Source organism: Ranitomeya imitator, chromosome 4 (assembly GCF_032444005.1).
Source record: "Ranitomeya imitator isolate aRanImi1 chromosome 4, aRanImi1.pri, whole genome shotgun sequence".
Taxonomy (NCBI): Eukaryota; Metazoa; Chordata; class Amphibia; order Anura; family Dendrobatidae; genus Ranitomeya; species Ranitomeya imitator.
The window spans coordinates 520,468,258-520,492,865 of record NC_091285.1 but is presented as its reverse complement, the minus strand read 5'-3'; the positions used below and the strand labels follow the sequence as shown (position 1 = coordinate 520,492,865).

Genomic DNA, 24,608 nt, shown 5'->3' with positions numbered 1-24,608 from the left:
ATGCAAGTTTAAAATCTATGTGAATGAGCTGAACTGGAGAAACATGTGTTTAGTTCATTTTTACTATACAATGGACAACTGTAAAGACACAACCTCAAAAATAATGTCAGAATTTTTTTACAACATTTTATCCCATTTAGATTTTTTGAATTTTTTTTTGTACATTGCATTGTAAAATGAATGATGTCATTCAAAACTAAAACTTGTCAAGCAAAAAGCGAATCCTAATATAGCAATGTTCATGGAAAAATAAAAAAGTTATGGAAGAAAGAGAGTGAAAAGTGAAAGTTCATTAACAAAAAATCATCCAGTCATTGAGAGGCTTGGAGAATAAAGATGTGGCTTTTTTGTACCAGTTTACTGTTTAGGTATCGATATATAATAAGAATTTTTTTTATTATACCTGCAGTTACATTACAACTAGCAAGATATTTTTTCAGTCTCTAAAGAATGCATCCCATTAAGGAAATGTTAAGAAAGACACATTATTTTGTCAAATCAATGTCCTTATTATCTTTTGTCTGACACAAAACTTTTTCTTGTGATGTCCATAAATGCTCCGATTACATCCTTGTTCCTCAAAGTGTATATTAAAGGATTCAGCATTGGGGCTATAACACTGTAGAACAAGGCGGCCATTTTGTCTTGGTTCGCTACATGGGTTGATCCAGGCCTCATATACATAAAGATGATGGTGCCATAAAACAAGGATACAACTATAATGTGTGAAGCACAGGTGGAGAAGGCTTTCCTCCGTCCTACAGATGTTCTTATCTTCAGTATGCTGGAAATGATGTAACCATATGTAATAAGGATAAGGAAAAATGGACCCATCACCACCAACATAGCAAAGAAGAAAATAACAGTCTTGTTAAGAGATATATCTGCACAGGCCAGCTCTAGGACTGAAGGAACCTCACAGAAAAAGTGATTTATTACATTGGGACCACAATAGGGCAATTGTAATGCAAAGACTGTGTGTACAATGGAGTTTATTATTCCTCCAGCCCAGGAACTAGTTGCCATCTTAATGCACAAGGCAGTATCCATAATATTAGTGTAGTGTAATGGGGTAAAAATAGCCACATACCGGTCGTAGGCCATTGACAACAAAAGGTAGCACTCTGTCCCTCCTAGAGAGAGGTGAATGAACATCTGAGCAACACAACCATTAAAAGACAGGTTTTTTCTCACTGACAAAAAGTGTTTGAGCATTACAGGAACAATAATTGATGTGTGCCAGATGTCCAAAAAGGATAAGTGACTCAAGAAGAAATACATAGGGGTTTGAAGGCGGGAGCTTATCCTACTGATTACAATGATGGCCACATTTCCTACCAATGATATAATATAACATGGCAAAAATATCACAAACAACATTATCTGAATATTTAGATGACTGGAAAGTCCAAGAAGAATGAAGTCCTCAACTGTCGTGTAATTCCACCTGTTCATACGTATGCCAGGCTTCTGTAGACACAAAATGCAGGGTAAAGAAAGTAAGTTGATAAAAATTGTGTCCTTGATTATATGATTATTTGTAATGCATTAAAGAATTAAAGGGAACCTGTCACCATGAACTCGAAGTCCAATCTGCAAGCACCTTGATGTAGAGCAGGGGTGCTGAGTAGATTGATATTTCATTTTGTGAGAAAAGATTGTTATAACCTGTGTTTTAATCATGTAATCCTCTTAAATCCCAGAAACAGCAGAGGATTAAATGATGAAAACATAGGTTATATGTTTATATTGAATCTTTTCTCACAAAATTATATATATATCAATACGTTCAGCTCCTGCAGATTGGACTTCGCTTTCAGCTTGTGCAAGGTAATAGAAATAGTTACACATTTTGCAAGTACAAGTTAAACATGCTGGGATTTTTATTTTATTACTCTGTTTTAATTTTTATACATTTTTACTTTGTTTTAATTTTTTATTACATGTGCAATAAAATTTCTCTTGACAACAATCACATAGAAAACAAACATGAATTGTTTTATCTTGGTATTTCATTAATGCTCACCTCCTTTGATCTACTAGCCATGTGTGACATTATTCAGACATTTATCATTTCAATATATCTTCTCATTATATTTCTGGTTTACATGAAGGTTCTTGATTTTGATGTGCATGATAAAAATCTTTAAAAGTCAGACTTACCTGTGTCACAACCCAGAATTTATACAACTTTCAGACTCCCCAATGAGGAATTAATGAGCTGTAGCATTTTTTTTTTCAGTTTACATTAGGGACCATGTCTCAGGATGCAAATAGGAAAGTTAACTTTTTTGTAACTTAAGTTCACAGAAAATTCACGTTATTAACTTGGATTAGCTTCTTCTGACCAATGAATTTTTGATTTGAAATTTCATTTATTCAATTCCTTGTTCCTGGAGTAATAACTTTTTTTGTTATCTTTTTATTATGGGGTGGAGCTGTGAATTTAAACCAAAAATACAAATACAGTTGAAACCAGAAGTTTAGATACACTATATAAAAAGACACATACGCATGTTTTTCTCAATATCTGACATGAAATCAGAATAAACCTTTCCCATTTAGGTCAATTAGGATTACCATAGATATTAAAGGGAATCTGTCACCTAATTTTGGCCCTCTAAACTGCGGCCACCGCCATCAGGTGCTTATCTAAAGCATTCTGTAATGCTGTAGATAAGCCCCTGATGTAACCTGAAAGATAAGAAAAACAAGTTAGATTATACTCACCCAGGGATGGTCCCGATGCGGTGCAGTCCAATGGGCGTTGCGCTTTGGCGCCTCCCATCTTCATACGATGTCGTCCTCTTTTTTGCTTCCTGTCGCGTCTCCTGCGCAGGCGTACTTTTCCTGCCCTGTTGAGGGCAGAGCAAAGTACTGCAGTGCGCAGGAGCAGGGAAAGGTCAGAAAGGCCCAGCGCCTGCGCACTGCAGTACTTTTCTCTGCCCTCAGCAGGGCAGATAAAGTACACCTGCGCAAGAGCCGCGACAGGAAGCAAAGAAGAGGATGACATCATATGAAGATGGGAGGCGCCAGACCAGGACCGCGATGCTCATCAGACCGGACTACACCGGAACCGCCCCTGGGTGAGTATAATCTAACTTGTTTTTCTTATCTTTCAGGTTACTTCGGGGCTTAACTATAGCATTACAGAATGCTTTAGATAAGCCCCTGATGGCGGTGGCTGCAGTTTATAGGGCCAAAATTAGGTGACAGATTCCCTTTAATATTTGCCAATTGCCAGAATAATGAGAGAGAGGATGTTTTAAGGCATTTTTATGACTTACTGAAGAGTCAAAAATTTACACACACTAAGATTACTATGCCTGTAAACAATTCTGGATTGCCCATATGATGATGTCATGTGTTTGGAAACTTCTAATAGATTTTGTCAACATCTCAGTTAATTAGAAACACACCTGTGGATGTATTTTAATGCACACCTGAAAGACACTGTTTCTTTGTGTAGCATCATGGAAAAGTCTCAAGATACCTGAAGATGCCTCGTACATCTGTGCAAACAATTATACGCAAATACAAACAAGATGTGAATGTCCAGCCATCATACCGCTCAGGAAGGAGATGGGTTCTGTGTCCCAGAGATGATCATACTTTGGTCCGACATGTGCATATCAACTCAAGGACAAAAGCAAAAGACTTTGTGAAGATGATGCCGGAACCTGGCAAGATTTTGTTAATATCCACAGTGAAACGAGTACTGTATAAACATGGGCTGAAAGGCCACTAGGCCAGGAAGAAGCGATTGCTCAAAAAAACATAAAAAAAGCCAAATTAATGTTTGCAAATGCACACAGGAATAAAGACCTTTATTTTTGGGGACATGTCCTGTGGTCTGATGAAGCTAAAATTGAACTTATTGGGCATAATAACCATCGTTACGTTTGGAGGAAAAAGGGAGAAGCTTGGAAGCCTAAGAACACCATCCCAACCATGAAACACAAGGGTGCCAGCATCATGTTGTGGGGTTGTTTTGCTGCCGGAGGGGCTGGTGCACTTCACAAAATAGGTGGCCTTATGGAAAAAGAAGATTATATAGCAATACTGAAGCAACATCTCAAGACATCAGCCAGGAAGTTAAAGCTTGGGTGGAACTGGGTCTTCCAAATGGGCAATGACTAGAAACATGCTGTCAAATTGATAACAAAGTGGCTTAAGGATAACAAAGTCAATGTTTTGGAGTGGCTATCACAAAGCCCTGATCTCAATCCTATTGAAAATGTATGGGCAAAGCTGAAAAGGCAGGTGCGAGCAAGGCAATCTACAAACCTGGATCAGTTCCACCAGTTTTGTCTGGAGGAAAAGGCCCAAATTCCGACCAACTATTGTCAGAGGCTTGTGGAAGAATATCCCAAATGTTTGACCCAAATCACACAGTTTAAGGGCAATGGTACTACCAAATACTAATGAAATGCATGTAAGCTTTTGACTTTACAGTAAGTAATAATAATGAATTAAACCATTATCTCTCTCATTATTCTGGCATTTGGCAAATATTATTATTATTATTTATTATTATAGCGCCATTTATTCCATGGCGCTTTACATGTGAGGAGGGATATACATAATAAAACAAGTACAATAATCTTGAACAATACAAGTCACAACTGGTACAGGAGGAGAGAGGACCCTGCCCGCGAAGGCTCACAATCTACAAGGGATAAGTGAAGATACAGTAGGTGAGGGTAGAGCTGGTCGTGCAGCGTTTTGGTAAATCGGTGGTTGCTGCAGGTTGTAGGCTTGCCGGAAGAGGTAGGTCTTCAGGTTCTTTTTGAAGGTTTCGATGGTAGGCGAGAGTCTGATATGTTGTGGTAGAGAATTCCAGAGTAGGGGGGATGCACGAGAGAAATCTTGTATGCGATTGTGGGAAGAGGAGATAAGAGGGGAGTAGAGAAGGAGATCTTGTGAGGATCGGAGGTTGCGTGCAGGAGAGTACCGGGAGATGAGGTCACAGATGTATGGAGGAGACAGGTTGTGGATGGCTTTGTATGTCATGGTTAGGCTTTTGTACTGGAGTCTCTAGGTGATGGGGAGCCAGTGCAGGGATTGACAGAGGGGAGAGGCCGTGGAATAGCGGGGGGACAGGTGGATTAGTCGGGCAGCAGAGTTTAGAATAGATTGGAAGGGTGCAAGCGTGTTAGAGGGGAGGCCACAGAGCAGGAGGTTACAGTAGTCGAGGCGGGAGATGATGAGTGTTATGACCTGGTGGACAGGACAATAATGGACCTGGTGGTTAAGAGCACACGGAATGACCTGATAGTTACTGATAATATAGGACGAGCTCTGGGACGTGGGAACTCTGCTGACCGCAATCCCTAATCCTATCACACACACTAGAAATAGCCGTGGATTGCTCCTAACGCTCCCTATGCAACTCGGCACAGCCTAAGGAACTAGCTAGCCCTGAAGATAGAAAAATAAAGCCTACCTTGCCTCAGAGAAATTTCCCAAAGGAAAAGGCAGCCCCCCACATATAATGACTGTGAGTAAAGATGAAAATACAAACACAGAGATGAAATAGATTTAGTGAAGTGAGGCCCGACTTACTGAACAGACCGAGGATAGGAAAGGTAGCTTTGCGGTCAGCACAAAAACCTACAAAAAGACCACGCAGAGGGCGCAAAAAGACCCTCCGCACCGACTCACGGTGCGGAGGCGCTCCCTCTGCGTCCCAGAGCTTCCAGCAAGCAAGACAACAAACAAAATAGCAAGCTGGACAGAAAAATAGCAAACCAGAGAAAAACAAGCAGGCACTTAGCTTCTGCTGGGAAGACAGGTCACAAGAACGATCCAGGAGTGAACAAGACCAATACTGGAACATTGACAGGAGGCATGGAGCAAAGATCTAAGTGGAGTTAAATAGAGCAGCCAGCTAACGAATTAACCTCGTCACCTGTGGAAGGAAACTCAGAAACACCCACAGCCACCAGAGGAATTCCATGGATAGAACCAGCCGAAGTACCATTCATGACCACAGGAGGGAGCCCGACAACAGAATTCACAACAGTACCCCCCCTTGAGGAGGGGTCACCGAACCCTCACCAGAGCCCCCAGGCCAACCAGGATGAGCCAAATGAAAGGCACGAACCAGATCGGCAGCATGAACATCAGAGGCAAAAACCCAGGAATTATCTTCCTGACCATAACCCTTCCACTTGACCAGGTACTGGAGTTTCCGTCTCGAAATACGAGAATCCAAAATCTTCTCCACCACATACTCCAACTCCCCCTCAACCAACACCGGGGCAGGAGGATCAACAGATGGAACCACAGGCGCCACGTATCTCCGCAATAACGACCTATGGAACACATTATGGATGGCAAAAGAAGCAGGAAGGGCCAAACGAAATGACACAGGATTAATAACCCCAGAAATCTTATACGGACCAATGAAACATAGTAACATAGTAACATAGTAACATAGTTAGTAAGGCCGAAAAAAGACATTTGTCCATCCAGTTCAGCCTATATTCCATCATAATAAATCCCCAGATCTACGTCCTTCTACAGAACCTAATTGTATGATACAATATTGTTCTGCTCCAGGAAGACATCCAGGCCTCTCTTGAACCCCCCGACTGAGTTCGCCATCACCACCTCCTCAGGCAAGCAATTCCAGATTCTCACTGCCCTAACAGTAAAGAATCCTCTTCTATGTTGGTGGAAAAACCTTCTCTCCTCCAGACGCAAAGAATGCCCCCTTGTGCCCGTCACCTTCCTTGGTATAAACAGATCCTCAGCGAGATATTTGTATTGTCCCCTTATATACTTATACATGGTTATTAGATCGCCCCTCAGTCGTCTTTTTTCTAGACTAAATAATCCTAATTTCGCTAATCTATCTGGGTATTGTAGTTCTCCCATCCCCTTTATTAATTTTGTTGCCCTCCTTTGTACTCTCTCTAGTTCCATTATATCCTTCCTGAGCACCGGTGCCCAAAACTGGACACAGTACTCCATGTGCGGTCTAACTAGGGATTTGTACAGAGGCAGTATAATGCTCTCATCATGTGTATCCAGACCAATTTTAATGCACCCCATGATCCTGTTTGCCTTGGCAGCTGCTGCCTGGCACTGGCTGCTCCAGGTAAGTTTATCATTAACTAGGATCCCCAAGTCCTTCTCCCTGTCAGATTTACCCAGTGGTTTCCCATTCAGTGTGTAATGGTGACATTGATTCCTTCTTCCCATGTGTATAACCTTACATTTATCATTGTTAAACCTCATCTGCCACCTTTCAGCCCAAGTTTCCAACTTATCCAGATCCATCTGTAGCAGAATACTATCTTCTCTTGTATTAACTGCTTTACATAGTTTTGTATCATCTGCAAATATCGATATTTTACTGTGTAAACCTTCTACCAGATCATTAATGAATATGTTGAAGAGAACAGGTCCCAATACCGACCCCTGCGGTACCCCACTGGTCACAGCGACCCAGTTAGAGACTATACCATTTATAACCACCCTCTGCTTTCTATCACTAAGCCAGTTACTAACCCATTTACACACATTTTCCCCCAGACCAAGCATTCTCATTTTGTGTACCAACCTCTTGTGCGGCACGGTATCAAACGCTTTGGAAAAATCGAGATATACCACGTCCAATGACTCACCGTGGTCCAGCCTATAGCTTACCTCTTCATAAAAACTGATTAGATTGGTTTGACAGGAGCGATTTCTCATAAACCCATGCTGATATGGAGTTAAACAGTTATTCTCATTGAGATAATCCAGAATAACATCCCTCAGAAACCCTTCAAATATTTTACCAACAATAGAGGTTAGACTTACTGGCCTATAATTTCCAGGTTCACTTTTAGAGCCCTTTTTGAATATTGGCACCACATTTGCTATGCGCCAATCCTGCGGAACAGACCCTGTCGCTATAGAGTCCCTAAAAATAAGAAATAATGGTTTATCTATTACATTACTTAGTTCTCTTAGTACTCGTGGGTGTATGCCATCCGGATCCGGAGATTTATCTATTTTAATCTTATTTAGCCGGTTTCGCACCTCTTCTTGGGTTAGATTGGTGACCCTTAATATAGGGTTTTCATTGTTTCTTGGGATTTCACCTAGCATTTCATTTTCCACCGTGAATACCGTGGAGAAGAAGGTGTTTAATATGTTAGCTTTTTCCTCGTCATCTACAACCATTCTTTCCTCACTATTTTTTAAGGGGCCTACATTTTCAGTTTTTATTCTTTTACTATTGATATAGTTGAAGAACAGTTTGGGATTAGTTTTACTCTCCTTAGCAATGTGCTTCTCTGTTTACTTTTTGGCAGCTTTAATTAGTTTTTTAGATAAAGTATTTTTCTCCCTATAGTTTTTTAGAGCTTCAATGGTGCCATCCTGCTTTAGTAGTGCAAATGCTTTCTTTTTACTGTTAATTGCCTGTCTTACTTCTTTGTTTAGCCACATTGGGTTTTTCCTATTTCTAGTCCTTTTATTCCCACAAGGTATAAACCGCTTACAGTGCCTATTTAGGATGTTCTTAAACATTTTCCATTTATTATCTGTATTCTTATTTCTGAGGATATTGTCCCAGTCTACCAGATTAAGGGCATCTCTAAGCTGGTCAAACTTTGCCTTCCTAAAGTTCAGTGTTTTTGTGACTCCCTGACAAGTCCCCCTAGTGAAAGACAGGTGAAACTGTACAATATTGTGGTCGCTATTTCCTAGATGCCCGACCACCTGCAGATTTGTTATTCTGTCAGGTCTATTAGATAGTATTAGGTCTAAAAGTGCTGCTCCTCTGGTTGGATTCTGCACCAATTGTGAAAGATAATTTTTCTTGGTTATTAGCAGAAACCTGTTGCCTTTATGGGTTTCACAGGTTTCTGTTTCCCAGTTAATATCCGGGTAGTTAAAGTCCCCCATAACCAGGACCTCATTATGGGTTGCAGCTTCATCTATCTGCCTTAGAAGTAGACTTTCCATGGTTTCTGTTATATTTGGGGGTTTGTAACAGACCCCAATGAGAATTTTGTTACCATTTTTCCCTCCATGAATTTCGACCCATATGGACTCGACATCCTCATTTCCTTCGCTAATATCCTCCCTTAAAGTGGACTTTAGACAAGACTTTACATAGAGACAAACCCCTCCTCCTCTCCGATTTTTACGATCCTTTCTAAACAGACTGTAACCCTGTAAGTTAACTGCCCAGTCATAGCTTTCATCTAACCATGTCTCGGTTATTCCCACTATGTCAAAGTTACCTGTAGATATTTCTGCTTCTAGTTCTTCCATCTTGTTTGTCAGGCTTCTGGCGTTTGCAAGCATGCAGTTTAGAGGATTTTGTTTTGTTCCAATCTCCTCGCTGTGGATTGTTTTAGAAATGTTCTTACCTCCCTTCTGAGTTTGTTTTCCTGGATCTTCTTTGTTCAAGTCTAATGTTTTTCTTCCCGTCCCCTCTTCTTCTAGTTTAACGCCCTCCTGATGAGTGTAGCGAGTCTTCTGGCGAATGTGTGTTTCCCAGGTTTGTTGAGGTGTAGTCCGTCTCTGGCGAGGAGTCCATCGTACAAGTAATTCACACCGTGGTCCAGGAATCCGAATCCTTGTTGTCTGCACCATCGTCTTAGCCAGTTGTTTGCATCAAGGATCCTGTTCCATCTCCTGGTGCCATGCCCGTCTACTGGAAGGATAGAAGAAAAAACTACCTGTGCATCCAGTTCCTTTACTTTCTTCCCCAACTCTTCAAAGTCTTTGCAGATTGTCGGTAGGTCCTTCCTTGCCGTGTCATTGGTGCCAACATGTATCAGAAGAAATGGGTGGACGTCCTTGGAGCTGAAGAGCTTTGGTATCCTATCGGTCACATCCTTGATCATCGCACCTGGAAGGCAGCATACTTCTCTTGCAGTTATGTCCGGTCTGCAGATGGCTGCTTCTGTGCCTCTCAGTAGTGAGTCTCCCACCACCACCACTCTTCGTTGCTTCTTGGCTGTACTTTTTGCTGTCACTTGTTGCTGTGTGCCCTTTTCTTTTTTGCTTGCTGGTATTGCTTCATCCTTAGGTGTGCCATCTTCATCCTCTACAAAGATTTGATATCGGTTCTTCAGTTGTGTGGTTGGTGATTTCTCTATGGTCTTCTTGCTTCTTTTGGTCACATGCTTCCACTCATCTGCTTTTTGAGGTTCTCTGACACTTTTTTCACCTTCTGTGACAAGTAGAGATGCTTCTGTTCTGTCTAGAAAGTCTTCATTCTCTTTGATGAGTTTCAAAGTTGCTATTCTTTCTTCCAGACCCCGCACCTTTTCTTCTAAAAGGGCCACTAGTCTACACTTCTGACAGGTGAAATTTAATTCTTCTTCTGGTCGATCTGTGAACATGTAGCACATGCTGCAGCTCACCATGTAGGTTGTCACATCTGCCATGTTGCTCCTAGATCCTGCTGACTTGCTGTGTGTTTTCCTTCTTGTGTAATCTACTCAGCCAAGCTCTCTTGCAATAACGTCCTACAGGCAAAAATTCCCAACGATCTTCTAGCTTAGGGAGACTCTTCGCTTTCCCAGAAGGCACCTGGAATATGCAAATTAGCCTCCTCAAGCTTGAATCCCTGGTTTGGTGATTCTTTCCAAGCAGCTGGTCCCGGCTGTACCCAACGATCTTCTAGCTTAGGGAGACTCTTCGCTTTCCCAGAAGGCACCTGGAATATGCAAATTAGCCTCCTCAAGCTTGAATCCCTGGTTTGAAACGAGGCTTAAACTTAGGAGAGGAAACCTTCATAGGAACATAACGAGACGACAACCAAACCAAATCCCCTACACGAAGTCGGGGACCCACACAGCGCCGGCGGTTAGCGAAACGTTGAGCCTTCTCCTGGGACAATGTCAAATTGTCCACCACATGAGTCCAAATCTGCTGCAACCTATCCACCACAGTAAAAACATAGCCCATTCCGACGTCTGTGTTCTTGCCGTTCAGCTCTGGTCAAAGTCCTATCACATTGCATAGGCTCAGGCCCACGCTCAGATAGTACCGCCAAATGGTGCACAGCTTTACGCTCACGGAAGCGTCGATCGATCTGAATGGCCAAAGACATAGACTCATTCAGACCAGCAGGCATGGGAAATCCCACCATGACATCCTAAGGGCTTCAGAGAGACCCTTTCTGAAGATTGCTGCCAGGGCACATTCATTCCACTGAGTGAGCACAGACCACTTTCTAAACTTCTGACAATATATCTCCGCTTCATCCTGACCCTGACACAGAGCCAGCAAGATTTTCTCTGCCTGATCCACTGAATTAGGTTCGTCATAAAGCAATCCAAGCGCCAGGAAAAACGCATCAACATCACGCAATGCCGGATCTCCTGGCGCAAGGGAAAATGCCCAGTCTTGAGGGTCACCACGTAACAAAGAAATAATGATCTTTACTTGTTGAACAGGGTCACCTGAGGAGCGAGGTTTCAAGGCAAGAAACAATTTACAATTATTTTTGAAATTCAAGAACTTAGATCTATCACCAAAAAACAAATCAGGAATTGGAATCCTAGGCTCTGACATCAGATTTTGAACCACAAAATCTTGAATGTTTTGTACACTTATAGTGAGATTATCCATCAAAGAGGACAGACCTTGAATGTCCATGTCTACACCTGTGTTCTGAACCACCCAGATGTAAAGGGGAAAAGAGAGACAAAACACACTGCAAAGAAAAAAAAATGGTCTCAGAACTTCTCTTATCCCTCTATTGAGATGCATTAGTACTTTGGGCCACCTGTACTGTTATGACCTGGTGGTCAGGACAATAATGGACCTGGTGGTTAAGAGCACATGGAATGACCTGATAGTTACTGATAATATAGGACGAGCTCTGGGACGTGGGAACTCTGCTGACCGCAATCCCTAATCCTATCACACACACTAGAAATAGCCGTGGATTGCTCCTAACGCTCCCTATGCAACTCGGCACAGCTTAAGGAACTAGCTAGCCCTGAAGATAGAAAAATAAAGCCTACCTTGCCTCAGAGAAATTTCCCAAAGGAAAAGGCAGCCCCCCACATATAATGACTGTGAGTAAAGATGAAAATACAAACACAGAGATTAAATAGATTTAGCAAAGTGAGGCCCGACTTACTGAACAGACCGAGGATAGGAAAGGTAGCTTTGCGGTCAGCACAAAAACCTACAAAAAGACCACGCAGAGGGCGCAAAAAGACCCTCCGCACCGACTCACGGTGCGGAGGCGCTCCCTCTGCGTCCCAGAGCTTCCAGCAAGCAAGACAACAAACAAAATAGCAAGCTGGACAGAAAAATAGCAAACCAGAGAAAAACAAGCAGGCACTTAGCTTCTGCTGGGAAGACAGGTCACAAGAACGATCCAGGAGTGAACAAGACCAATACTGGAACATTGACAGGAGGCATGGAGCAAAGATCTAAGTGGAGTTAAATAGAGCAGCCAGCTAACGAATTAACCTCGTCACCTGTGGAAGGAAACTCAGAAACACCCACAGCCACCAGAGGAATTCCATGGATAGAACCAGCCGAAGTACCATTCATGACCACAGGAGGGAGCCCGACAACAGAATTCACAACAGTACCCCCCCTTGAGGAGGGGTCACCGAACCCTCACCAGAGCCCCCAGGCCGACCAGGATGAGCCAAATGAAAGGCACGAACCAGATCGGCAGCATGAACGTCAGAGGCAAAAACCCAGGAATTATCTTCCTGACCATAACCCTTCCACTTGACCAGGTACTGGAGTTTCCGTCTCGAAATACGAGAATCCAAAATCTTCTCCACCACATACTCCAACTCCCCCTCAACCAACACCGGGGCAGGAGGATCAACGGATGGAACCACAGGCGCCACGTATCTCCGCAATAACGACCTATGGAACACATTATGGATGGCAAAAGAAGCAGGAAGGGCCAAACGAAATGACACAGGATTGATAACCTCAGAAATCTTATACGGACCAATGAAACGAGGCTTAAACTTAGGAGAGGAAACCTTCATAGGAACATAACGAGACGACAACCAAACCAAATCCCCAACACGAAGTCGGGGACCCACACAGCGCCGGCGGTTAGCGAAACGTTGAGCCTTCTCCTGGGACAATGTCAAATTGTCCACCACATGAGTCCAAATCTGCTGCAACCTATCCACCACAGTAAAAACATAGCCCATTCCGACGTCTGTGTTCTTGCCGTTCAGCTCTGGTCAAAGTCCTATCACATTGCATAGGCTCAGGCCCATGCTCAGATAGTACCGCCAAATGGTGCACAGCTTTACGCTCACGCAAGCGTCGATCGATCTGAATGGCCAAAGACATAGACTCATTCAGACCAGCAGGCATGGGAAATCCCACCATGACATCCTAAGGGCTTCAGAGAGACCCTTTCTGAAGATTGCTGCCAGGGCACATTCATTCCACTGAGTGAGCACAGACCACTTTCGAAACTTCTGACAATATATCTCCGCTTCATCCTGACCCTGACACAGAGCCAGCAAGATTTTCTCTGCCTGATCCACTGAATTAGGTTCGTCATAAAGCAATCCAAGCGCCAGGAAAAACGCATCAACATCACGCAATGCCGGATCTCCTGGCGCAAGGGAAAATGCCCAGTCTTGAGGGTCACCACGTAACAAAGAAATAATGATCTTTACTTGTTGAACAGGGTCACCTGAGGAGCGAGGTTTCAAGGCAAGAAACAATTTACAATTATTTTTGAAATTCAAGAACTTAGATCTATCACCAAAAATCAAATCAGGAATTGGAATCCTAGGCTCTGACATCGGATTCTGAACCACAAAATCTTGAATGTTTTGTACACTTATAGTGAGATTATCCATCAAAGAGGACAGACCTTGAATGTCCATGTCTACACCTGTGTTCTGAACCACCCAGATGTAAAGGGGAAAAGAGAGACAAAGCACACTGCAAAGAAAAAAAAATGGTCTCAGAACTTCTCTTAACCCTCTATTGAGATGCATTAGTACTTTGGGCCACCTGTACTGTTATGACCTGGTGGTCAGGACAATAATGGACCTGGTGGTTAAGAGCACACGGAATGACCTGATAGTTACTGATAATATAGGACGAGCTCTGGGACGTGAGGAACTCTGCTGACCGCAATCCCTAATCCTATCACACACACTAGAAATAGCCGTGGATTGCTCCTAACGCTCCCTATGCAACTCGGCACAGCCTAAGGAACTAGCTAGCCCTGAAGATAGAAAAATAAAGCCTACCTTGCCTCAGAGAAATTTCCCAAAGGAAAAGGCAGCCCCCCACATATAATGACTGTGAGTAAAGATGAAAATACAAACACAGAGATGAAATAGATTTAGCAAAGTGAGGCCCGACTTACTGAACAGACCGAGGATAGGAAAGGTAGCTTTGCGGTCAGCACAAAAACCTACAAAAAGACCACGCAGAGGGCGCAAAAAGACCCTCCGCACCGACTCACGGTGCGGAGGCGCTCCCTCTGCGTCCCAGAGCTTCCAGCAAGCAAGACAACAAACAAAATAGCAAGCTGGACAGAAAAATAGCAAACCAGAGAAAAACAAGCAGGCACTTAGCTTCTGCTGGGAAGACAGGTCACAAGAACGATCCAGGAGTGAACAAGACCAATACTGGAACATTGACAGGAGGCATGGAGCAAAGATCTAAGTGGAGTTAAATAGAGCAGCCAGCTAACGAATTAACCTCGTCACCTGTGGAAGGAAACTCAGAAACACCCACAGCCACCAGAGGAATTCCATGGATAGAACCAGCCGAAGTACCATTCATGACCACAGGAGGGAGCCCGACAACAGAATTCACAACAGTACTCCCCCTTGAGGAGGGGTCACCGAACCCTCACCAGAGCCCCCAGGCCGACCAGGATGAGCCAAATGAAAGGCACGAACCAGATCGGCAGCATGAACGTCAGAGGCAAAAACCCAGGAATTATCTTCCTGACCATAACCCTTCCACTTGACCAGGTACTGGAGTTTCCGTCTCGAAATACGAGAATCCAAAATCTTCTCCACCACATACTCCAACTCCCCCTCAACCAACACCGGGGCAGGAGGATCAACAGATGGAACCACAGGCGCCACGTATCTCCGCAATAACGACCTATGGAACACATTATGGATGGCAAAAGAAGCAGGAAGGGCCAAACGAAATGACACAGGATTGATAACCTCAGAAATCTTATACGGACCAATGAAACGAGGCTTAAACTTAGGAGAGGAAACCTTCATAGGAACATAACGAGACGACAACCAAACCAAATCCCCAACACGAAGTCGGGGACCCACACAGCGCCGGCGGTTAGCGAAACGTTGAGCCTTCTCCTGGGACAATGTCAAATTGTCCAGCACATGAGTCCAAATCTGCTGCAACCTATCCACCACAGTAAAAACATAGCCCATTCCGACGTCTGTGTTCTTGCCGTTCAGCTCTGGTCAAAGTCCTATCACATTGCATAGGCTCAGGCCCATGCTCAGATAGTACCGCCAAATGGTGCACAGCTTTACGCTCACGCAAGCGTCGATCGATCTGAGTGGCCAAAGACATAGACTCATTCAGACCAGCAGGCATGGGAAATCCCACCATGACATCCTAAGGGCTTCAGAGAGACCCTTTCTGAAGATTGCTGCCAGGGCACATTCATTCCACTGAGTGAGCACAGACCACTTTCGAAACTTCTGACAATATATCTCCGCTTCATCCTGACCCTGACACAGAGCCAGCAAGATTTTCTCTGCCTGATCCACTGAATTAGGTTCGTCATAAAGCAATCCAAGCGCCAGGAAAAACGCATCAACATCACGCAATGCCGGATCTCCTGGCGCAAGGGAAAATGCCCAGTCTTGAGGGTCACCACGTAACAAAGAAATAATGATCTTTACTTGTTGAACAGGGTCACCTGAGGAGCGAGGTTTCAAGGCAAGAAACAATTTACAATTATTTTTGAAATTCAAGAACTTAGATCTATCACCAAAAATCAAATCAGGAATTGGAATCCTAGGCTCTGACATCGGATTCTGAACCACAAAATCTTGAATGTTTTGTACACTTATAGTGAGATTATCCATCAAAGAGGACAGACCTTGAATGTCCATGTCTACACCTGTGTTCTGAACCACCCAGATGTAAAGGGGAAAAGAGAGACAAAACACACTGCAAAGAAAAAAAAATGGTCTCAGAACTTCTCTTATCCCTCTATTGAGATGCATTAGTACTTTGGGCCACCTGTACTGTTATGACCTGGTGGTCAGGACAATAATGGACCTGGTGGTTAAGAGCACACGGAATGACCTGATAGTTACTGATAATATAGGACGAGCTCTGGGACGTGGGAACTCTGCTGACCGCAATCCCTAATCCTATCACACACACTAGAAATAGCCGTGGATTGCTCCTAACGCTCCCTATGCAACTCGGCACAGCCTAAGGAACTAGCTAGCCCTGAAGATAGAAAAATAAAGCCTACCTTGCCTCAGAGAAATTTCCCAAAGGAAAAGGCAGCCCCCCACATATAATGACTGTGAGTAAAGATGAAAATACAAACACAGAGATGAAATAGATTTAGCAAAGTGAGGCCCGACTTACTGAACAGACCGAGGATAGGAAAGGTAGCTTTGCGGTCAGCACAAAAACCTACAAAAAGACCACGCAGAGGGCGCAAAAAGACCCTCCGCACCGACTCACGGTGCGGAGGCGCTCCCTCTGCGTCCCAGAGCTTCCAGCAAGCAAGACAACAAACAAAATAGCAAGCTGGACAGAAAAATAGCAAACCAGAGAAAAACAAGCAGGCACTTAGCTTCTGCTGGGAAGACAGGTCACAAGAACGATCCAGGAGTGAACAAGACCAATACTGGAACATTGACAGGAGACATGGAGCAAAGATCTAAGTGGAGTTAAATAGAGCAGCCAGCTAACGAATTAACCTCGTCACCTGTGGAAGGAAACTCAGAAACACCCACAGCCACCAGAGGAATTCCATGGATAGAACCAGCCGAAGTACCATTCATGACCACAGGAGGGAGCCCGACAACAGAATTCACAACAGATGAGGGCATGGACCAGGGTTTTTGCAGATTCTTGGTTTAGGAATGCACGGATCCGTGAAATATTTTTGAGTTGGAGGCGGCAGGAAGTGGAAAGGGTTTGGATATGTGGTTTGAAGGAGAGATCAGTGTCAAGGAGTACCCCAAGACAGCGGGCTTGTGGGACTGGGGAGAGTAAGCAGCCGTTTACTGTAATGGATAGGTTCGTTGGGGAGGTCGTGTGAGATGGGGGAAAGATGATGAATTCTGTTTTGTCCATGTTAAGTTTTAGAAATCTAGTGGAGAAGAAGGATGAAATAGCGGACAGACATTGAGGGATTCTGGTTAGTAGGGAGGTGATATCTGGTATTAATACTTATGGTAATCCTAATTGACCTAAAATTGGAAAGGTTTATATATTTTTTATATAATATATGTAAACTTCTAGTTTCAACTTTATACTGTACTAGCTGAAGAGCCCGGCGTTGCCTGGGCACAGTAAATATCTGTGTTTAGTTATAGCACCTCAATTCTCTTATTTTCCCATCACACCTCTCATTTTCCCCCTCACAGCTCTCATTTTCTCCCTTACACCTCTCATTTTCCCCCTCACTCCTCTTATTTTCCCCCTCACTCCTCTCATTCCCCCCTAACACTTGTCATTTCGACCTCACATCTGTCATTTTCCGATTACTCCTCTATTTTCCCTCACTCCTCTCATTTTGCACTCACTCCTTTTCATTTTCCCCTCACACCCCTCATTTTCACCTCACACCTCTCAGTTCCCCTCAGTATATACATGTTTGTCATCTCCCTTATATATAGTATACACCTGTATGTCATCTCCTGTATATAGTATATACCTGTATGTCATCTCCCCTGTAAATAGTATATACCTGCTGTATGTCATTCCCTCCTGTATATTGTATATACCTATGTGTCATCTCCTCCTATATATAGTATATACCTGTATGTCATCTCTTCTGTATATACTATATACTTATATGTCATCTCCTCTTTTATACAGTATATACCTGTATGTCATTTCCCCTGTATATAGTATATACCTGCTGTATGTCATCTCCTCCTCTATATACCTGTATGTCATCTCCTCCTGTATATAGTATATATGTGTGTCATCTCCTCCTGTATATAGTATATACCTGTGTGTCATCTCCTCCTGTATATAGTATGTACCTGTATGTGATCTCCTCCTGTATATAGTATATACCTGTGTGTCATCTCCTACTGTATATAGTATATACCTGTGTGTCTTCTGCTCCTGTATATAGTATATATCTGTGTGTCATCTCCTCCTGTATATAATATATACATGTGTCATCTCCCCTGTATATAGTATATACCTGTGTGTCATCTCCTCCTGTATATAGTATATACCTATGTGTCATCTCCTCCTGTATATAGTATATATCTGTGTGTCATCTCCCCTGTATATAGTATGTACCAGTATGTCATCTCCTCCTGTATATACTGTTATGATCTGGTGACCTTGGAGCAGCATGAAAACTTTCACTGGAGTAGGTGGTAACTATACTGACCGCAAATCCTGATCTAAACACCGCAACTAGAAGTAGCCGTGGGGTGTACCTAACAAACCCTAGACACCTCGTCACAGCCGGAGGACTAAATACCCCTATAGATGGAAATAGGAATTCTACCTTGCCTCAGAGCAGAACCCCAAAGGATAGGCAGCCCCCCACAAATATTGGCTGTGAGTAGGAGAGGAAAGACACACACAGGCAGAAAACAGGATTTAGCACAAGAGACCACTCTAGCTAAAATAGGAAAGGATAGGACAGAGTACTGTGCGGTCAGTATTAAAACCCTTCCAAAAATATCCACAGCAGATTATGCAAAAAATTCCTCCATCTAACTAAACATTCAAAAAAGATTACCGCACACTCAAGACTGGTAAGATGCAAAAGGTGTATGCCAATTTTATTGAAGAAAACAAAACAAAAAAGAAGTGGTTGCCACATTCATATTCATTTGAAATAGACAAAAACCCGACGTTTCGACCCTCCCGGGTCTTACTCATGGGGTTACTCAAGTCCTTTGACATAGATGCATAATAGTGGCAGTGGTAGGGGGTGTACGACCAATCCCTTGTTAAGGCACAACCTTATAATAAAGCCAGTCCGGCCAGGGCGCGTCCGAGGGTGAGAATATTCCTATTAGGTATATACTCACCCTCGGACGCACCCTGCTTCTTTCCGGCAGCCTTCCTTCCTAAGAATCAGCGCTTGAAGGACCTTCGGTGACGTCGCGGCTTGTGATTGGTCGCGTGAGCGGTCACATGGGCGGTCGCGCGACCAATCGCAAGCCGCGACGTCATCTAAGGTCATTCACGCGCTGATTCTAAGGAAGGAAGGCTGCCGGTTATTACCAGGGCGCGTCAGAGGGTAAGTATAGCAATATTTTTTATTTTAATTCTTTATTTTACACTTAAATATGGATTCCGATACCGATTTCCGATATTGCAAACATATCGGAACTCGGTATCGGAATTCCGATACCAGATTCAGAAGATCGCCGACCTCATGGCCGACCCCACACAGGGGTCGGGTTTCATGAAACCTGACTTTGCCAAAAGTCGGCGACTTCTGAAAATGGCCGACCCGTTTTGCTCAACCCTAGTGGTCGCGTATTTTGCGCATGTAATGTTCCGTATGTAATCCGTATGCCCACCGTAATGCGTATTTTTCACGCAACCTGACAAAATGGACATTTAACAGTTTTGGAGGCTGAAATTGATTTCAATTACCATCATCAACCCTATTTAAGGCCTCTACAACAGGTGGCTCACTCCCATATGGTCATTTTGTGGTTTGACATCTGTTGTAGTGTTGTGGTAACATTTGTACCATGTCTGTCCACCTGCAGTTCACCCCAACGCAGCGGGTTTTGTTGAACTGGGTCTTGTCACGTCGGTTTGGGCAGCCATACCCTGTGATTGTGGATCCGCGAAGGAGTAGCAGAAGAATGTGGGTGCATCCTCTTTTGACTAAACGCCTCACTAAAGGCCATTTTCATCGGCTATATACAGCTCTGTGGAAACATCCAGAAAAGTTCTATCTCTACTGTCGCATGACGATCCAAACATTTGACAGATTGTTGGAGATATTACGCCCAGGAATCACATTTCAGGGCACAAGGATGCGCAAAGCCATCTCCGCCGAGGAATGTCTTCTCCTTACCTTACGGTATGTATTCTACATCCTCACATACTGTATGTTGATGATCTTTTTTATTTTATGTGTTTGTTTCAATCTGTTTTTTCCTGGTATATATGTGTACATTAGGTCACAAGCAGATGTGACAAAGTTACGAAAATGTAATAGTTAAGCACCCTAAGGACATTTTTCCCTTTCCAGCGTTAATCTTGTTTCTGAAAAAAGCAAATATGATTGTGCTTATTCATGTTTTGTGTGCACTCTTGAAACATACCTAATTTTTTTGTTTGTTTCACTTTCAGATTCCTGTCCACTGGATTGTCCTTTGCGGGACTCCACCTGGAGTCTTTGATTGGCCAATCCACAATTTCTGGCATTGTGTGGTTAACCTGTCGGTAAATATGGGATAGACTCAAGGACCTTGTGATGCCTGAGCCAAAACAGGCTGATTGGCTCAAAATAGCCCGTGGGTTCCAGGTCAATTGTGACTTCCCAAACTGCATTGGAGTGGTGAATGGGAAACATATCACGGTACGTAAGCCGCCGAACTCTGGCTCCCAATTCTACAACTATAAGCAGTTTTTCTCTGTAGTTCTGTTAGCTGTAGTTGACAGTAACTACAGGTTTATAATTGTAGACATTGGGGCCTATGGCCGAACTGGAGGGTCTTCAATTCATCTATAATGGGTCGGCGGCTACGTGACAACCAGTTACATCTCCCACCACCACAACAACTCCCAGGCTCCACTGCAGAAGCACTGCCTTTTTTTTTGTCGGAGATGAGGCGTTCCAACTCACTAGACACGTCATGAGGCCTTATCCCCGGCGCAACCTGGACCACCGTCGGAGGATATTTAATTTGCGCCTTTCTAGGGCGCGGAGACTGGTGGAGTGCGTCTTTGGTATTCTGGTGGCTAAATGGCGTGTCCTACAGACTGCCATACAGCTCAGTGAGGCTACAGTAAATGAAGTTATCAAAGCATCAGTAATTTTGCACAACTATACCCGCATAGATGATTGCTTCTCAGATGGTAATGATGAACACATGTTGCGTAGTGTAATTAGGCCAACACCACATGGCCCTCCTCCGTGCCGTCCCCTTTCTGGCCTAAAAGTTAGGGATGTTTTGACCAATTTTTTTGTTTCTCCTCAGGGTTCTACTCCTTGGCAAGATTATGCTGTTTCTCAGTTGTGATTTCATTATTTTCTAGATATCTTTGAGAAATATACTATTTTCATCCACTGAAACAGTACTGTGTGTGTTGTGTTTCCTTAATGACCATATGTTTATGTTTACAGAATATGTGTGTGATGCAAAAATGATTTATCCACAAACATCAATTGGCTTTTGTGAAACATTTTTAGTAACATACCAAGCCTTTTTTTGGTAACTTTAAACCATATTTTTGGTCATATGGTATTTTTTAACCTTTTTTTTTTGGTTTTTGAAACAAGTAACCACGACAAAGTGGAAATGGTGCCCAAACAAATACCGAACATGGTAGGCAGCTCACAAAAAACAAGATAATGAAGCAAAACAAAAAACACATTACAGATCCCTGTAAGTTGGCGGGGGAGATGGTGGCAGCTCAGGGTCCTGGTCAGGGGGCCTTTGTTGGGCCAATGGGACTTCATCCTGTGAGGATGAAGTGGCTTGTGGGCCAGAATACTGGCCTTGATCATATTGGCCAGTTGTGTGGTGTCCATAAGCCAATTGTCTCTGTGCCTCATGCTGACGGACATATTGGCTTGCATCATACCCAACCCCAAAATGGCCATGTTGTCCAAACCCAGGTTGGGACCAGCCTACATCACTGGGTCTGGAAAAGTGGCCATATTGGGATTGGGGGTTGTAGCCTGCCATTTGGTAGACTGATGGCCTTTGTAGATTTTGTGGTGGGAGGGGTTGAGGTGTAGGCATACGTGGAGTAGGTGATGCAAATCCTGATTGATCCTGTTCCTGTTGTGGGAATTGAAGGCACAAGAGGTTGGTTTGGGAAAGCTGCCTTCGCTCCAGATATTCAAACACCTCATAGGGGTTATTTGGAGGGGTGCTTAAATCATTCAGGATTTGCGTACACCCTCTCACACGTAGCCTCACCTCATGGGGAAGGGGTCTAAAGTAACGGGCAAGGCTGTGGGCAAAGGCCTCCTCTCCATCATCCGTGGCTGCCCTGGCCAAATAATTGAGGACCCTAGCAACAACATCAGTTCTTGTGGCTTGCAGCTCTCTCCTTCGGCGGGATCTCCGTAAAGGCCCAGCTGCCTGTTGGGATGACACCAGTGGGCCTGTAGGGCTGATGCTCTGGCCATGTTCCTCATGCCTTTCCGCATCATGTGCTGCTGAGGGTGGTGATGCTGCTTCTTCCTCACTTGCTGCTGCCTGCAGTGATGATGATGCTGATGGGTCCTCAAGGATGGATGCTGAAGATTCCAAAGATGGGCCTGCCACCTCTTCATCCACACTTACAGGATCTATCACAGCCTCCGATTCCGACCCTGTCTCCCTCTCTCTGTTAGGTTAGACTGTGTTCTGTTAATAAAAACAAAAAAAAATGTCATTTATTTGTGGCCATTGTTTAATTACACATCTGTGAGCTATATTCACAAATAAATACATACACACAACCTCAGATCAGCACAACATCTCCTTCTCTACTCCCCTCTTATCTCATATTCCCACAAGAATATACAAGATTTTTCTTGGGGATCACCACAAATGTTACAAACACTATCACAACACATCATAATGTCGCATACCATTTCAAGCTACACAAAAACCAGGAAGACCCACCTCTTAAAACAATCAGATAACCTGCAGTAACAACCCATCCAACAAACCACTGCATGAACATCTATAAACTCGCCTACTACATTCTCACCCATCCCTTGTTGTAGCTTGGGATGCTTTGCGGGCAGGATCCTCTCTCCTCCAGGACCCTTTTTGAATTTATGCTTGTTTACATTATTGTTTGCACTATATTGACACACCTTACATGTAATTCGCAATGTCATAACCCTAAACCACAAAACTGACTAAGATTTAGTTTCCTTAAAAATGTGTTGAGAGGTTATTACTTACTGCCTAAGATCCATACTGACATCCAAAAATGAAAGACGGTCATAGTAAATATATTTCCGCTTCTTGAGTGGGGCTGCTGACCCACTTCTTGCCCGCTGATGTCTTTCCCGCCGGTATTGGTCCCGGATGCTGCGCCATCGTGTCATAACATCATCCACTGCAATTACATGGTCAGAAATATTGTTCAATATCATTCTGAACATAGCTTATTACAGTTGTCAGTGATATATTATTCTTATTTTATTTTTATTTTTCTTCTTGCACCATTATTTCCATGGTGCTGCAGATGATAAAGGGGTTACATGCAGAGGTCTATATATCGGTCACAGTTAATAACTTTACAGTCACAGACTGGTACAGAGGGGAGAGAACCCTTGCAAACATACATTAGGTAAGATTTTGGATAGGAAAAGAAAATGCCTTGTGCAATAATTAGCCTAATGTGCGAATTTATGACAAAAAAAGACAAGGGACAACACCCCTCTGGACGAGGTATGAGTCCAAATAAATATTTAGCAGCGCAAGATCAAGTTTACCTATGTACATAAACACTTTTGCATGTTAATCAGCTTTTGTAATTGCCAAAAATGGCCATAAATGACATAGAAAGATAAAAATGATTGTTCAAGTAATCATGTAGGGAAAGCATCTTGTAAAGTTCAATCTTGTGAATACATGAGTGTACTTACATAGACTTGTCTGCTCCGCACGTGGCCGTTGGGCATAATCGGGGAATAGGAGCCCACAGATGGCCCTCCAAGCTGCCTCTTTCCTGGCCCGGTTGAAGTAGTTGGGATCCCGCTGGTCCCATATTTCTGGCCTTTCTTGGACCAGGATGAGGAGCATATGCACATTTATTATGCTGGCCATGATGCTTGCAACTCTGTGGAGGCGAGCACCAGACTTCTGGGATGTCTGTGTGGCTTTTTGAGCTAATTAGCATGTCTGAGATTCATGATTGAGGGCTTGGCTCAATTCCTTGCACCTGGCGATGTCTGGAGATGTCTGGCGTATTTCACGCAAGTCACATTGTTGGTCCGTGTGTAATCCGTATTTTTCAGGCCCCCATAGACTTTCATTGGCGATTTTTTTTGCTCAATACGGTGACAAACGCAGCATGCTGTGATTTTCTACGGCCGTAGAAGCTCATATAATACGGATCAGTAAAATACGGCAGATAGGAGCTTGGCCATAGAGATGCATTGTACCGTATGCAATCCGTATTTTCTGCACCTCTCTTACGTCTGTAAAACTCGCTAGTGTGAGGCTGGCCTTATATGGTCAGTATTTTTACTTCAGTATTTGTAAGCTAAATTGGCA

General features: G+C 43.5%; 1 protein-coding gene across 1 annotated transcript; it reads right to left on the bottom strand.

Moving 5' to 3' along the window:
• Positions 1-14: 14 nt before the first annotated feature.
• Positions 15-2,114, bottom strand: LOC138674234 (olfactory receptor 2G3-like). Its single transcript, XM_069762131.1, has 2 exons — positions 2,027-2,114; positions 15-1,470 (listed from the first exon to the last, which is right to left on the bottom strand). The coding sequence occupies exons 1-2, from the start codon at positions 2,054-2,056 to the stop codon at positions 511-513; spliced, it is 990 nt and encodes a 329-aa protein (XP_069618232.1). The 5' UTR covers positions 2,057-2,114; the 3' UTR covers positions 15-510.
• Positions 2,115-24,608: the final 22,494 nt, after the last annotated feature.

What these genes read in the sequence shown, in the direction of transcription:
- LOC138674234 (XM_069762131.1), bottom strand. Translation starts at nt 2,056, where the DNA reads ATGTCACACATGGCTAGTAGATCAAAGGAG. An exon ending in TGGCTAGTAGATCAAAGGAG is followed by an intron (nt 1,471 to 2,026) that starts GTGAGCATTAAT and finishes TTGTGTCTACAG; the next exon opens with AAGCCTGGCATACGTATGAA.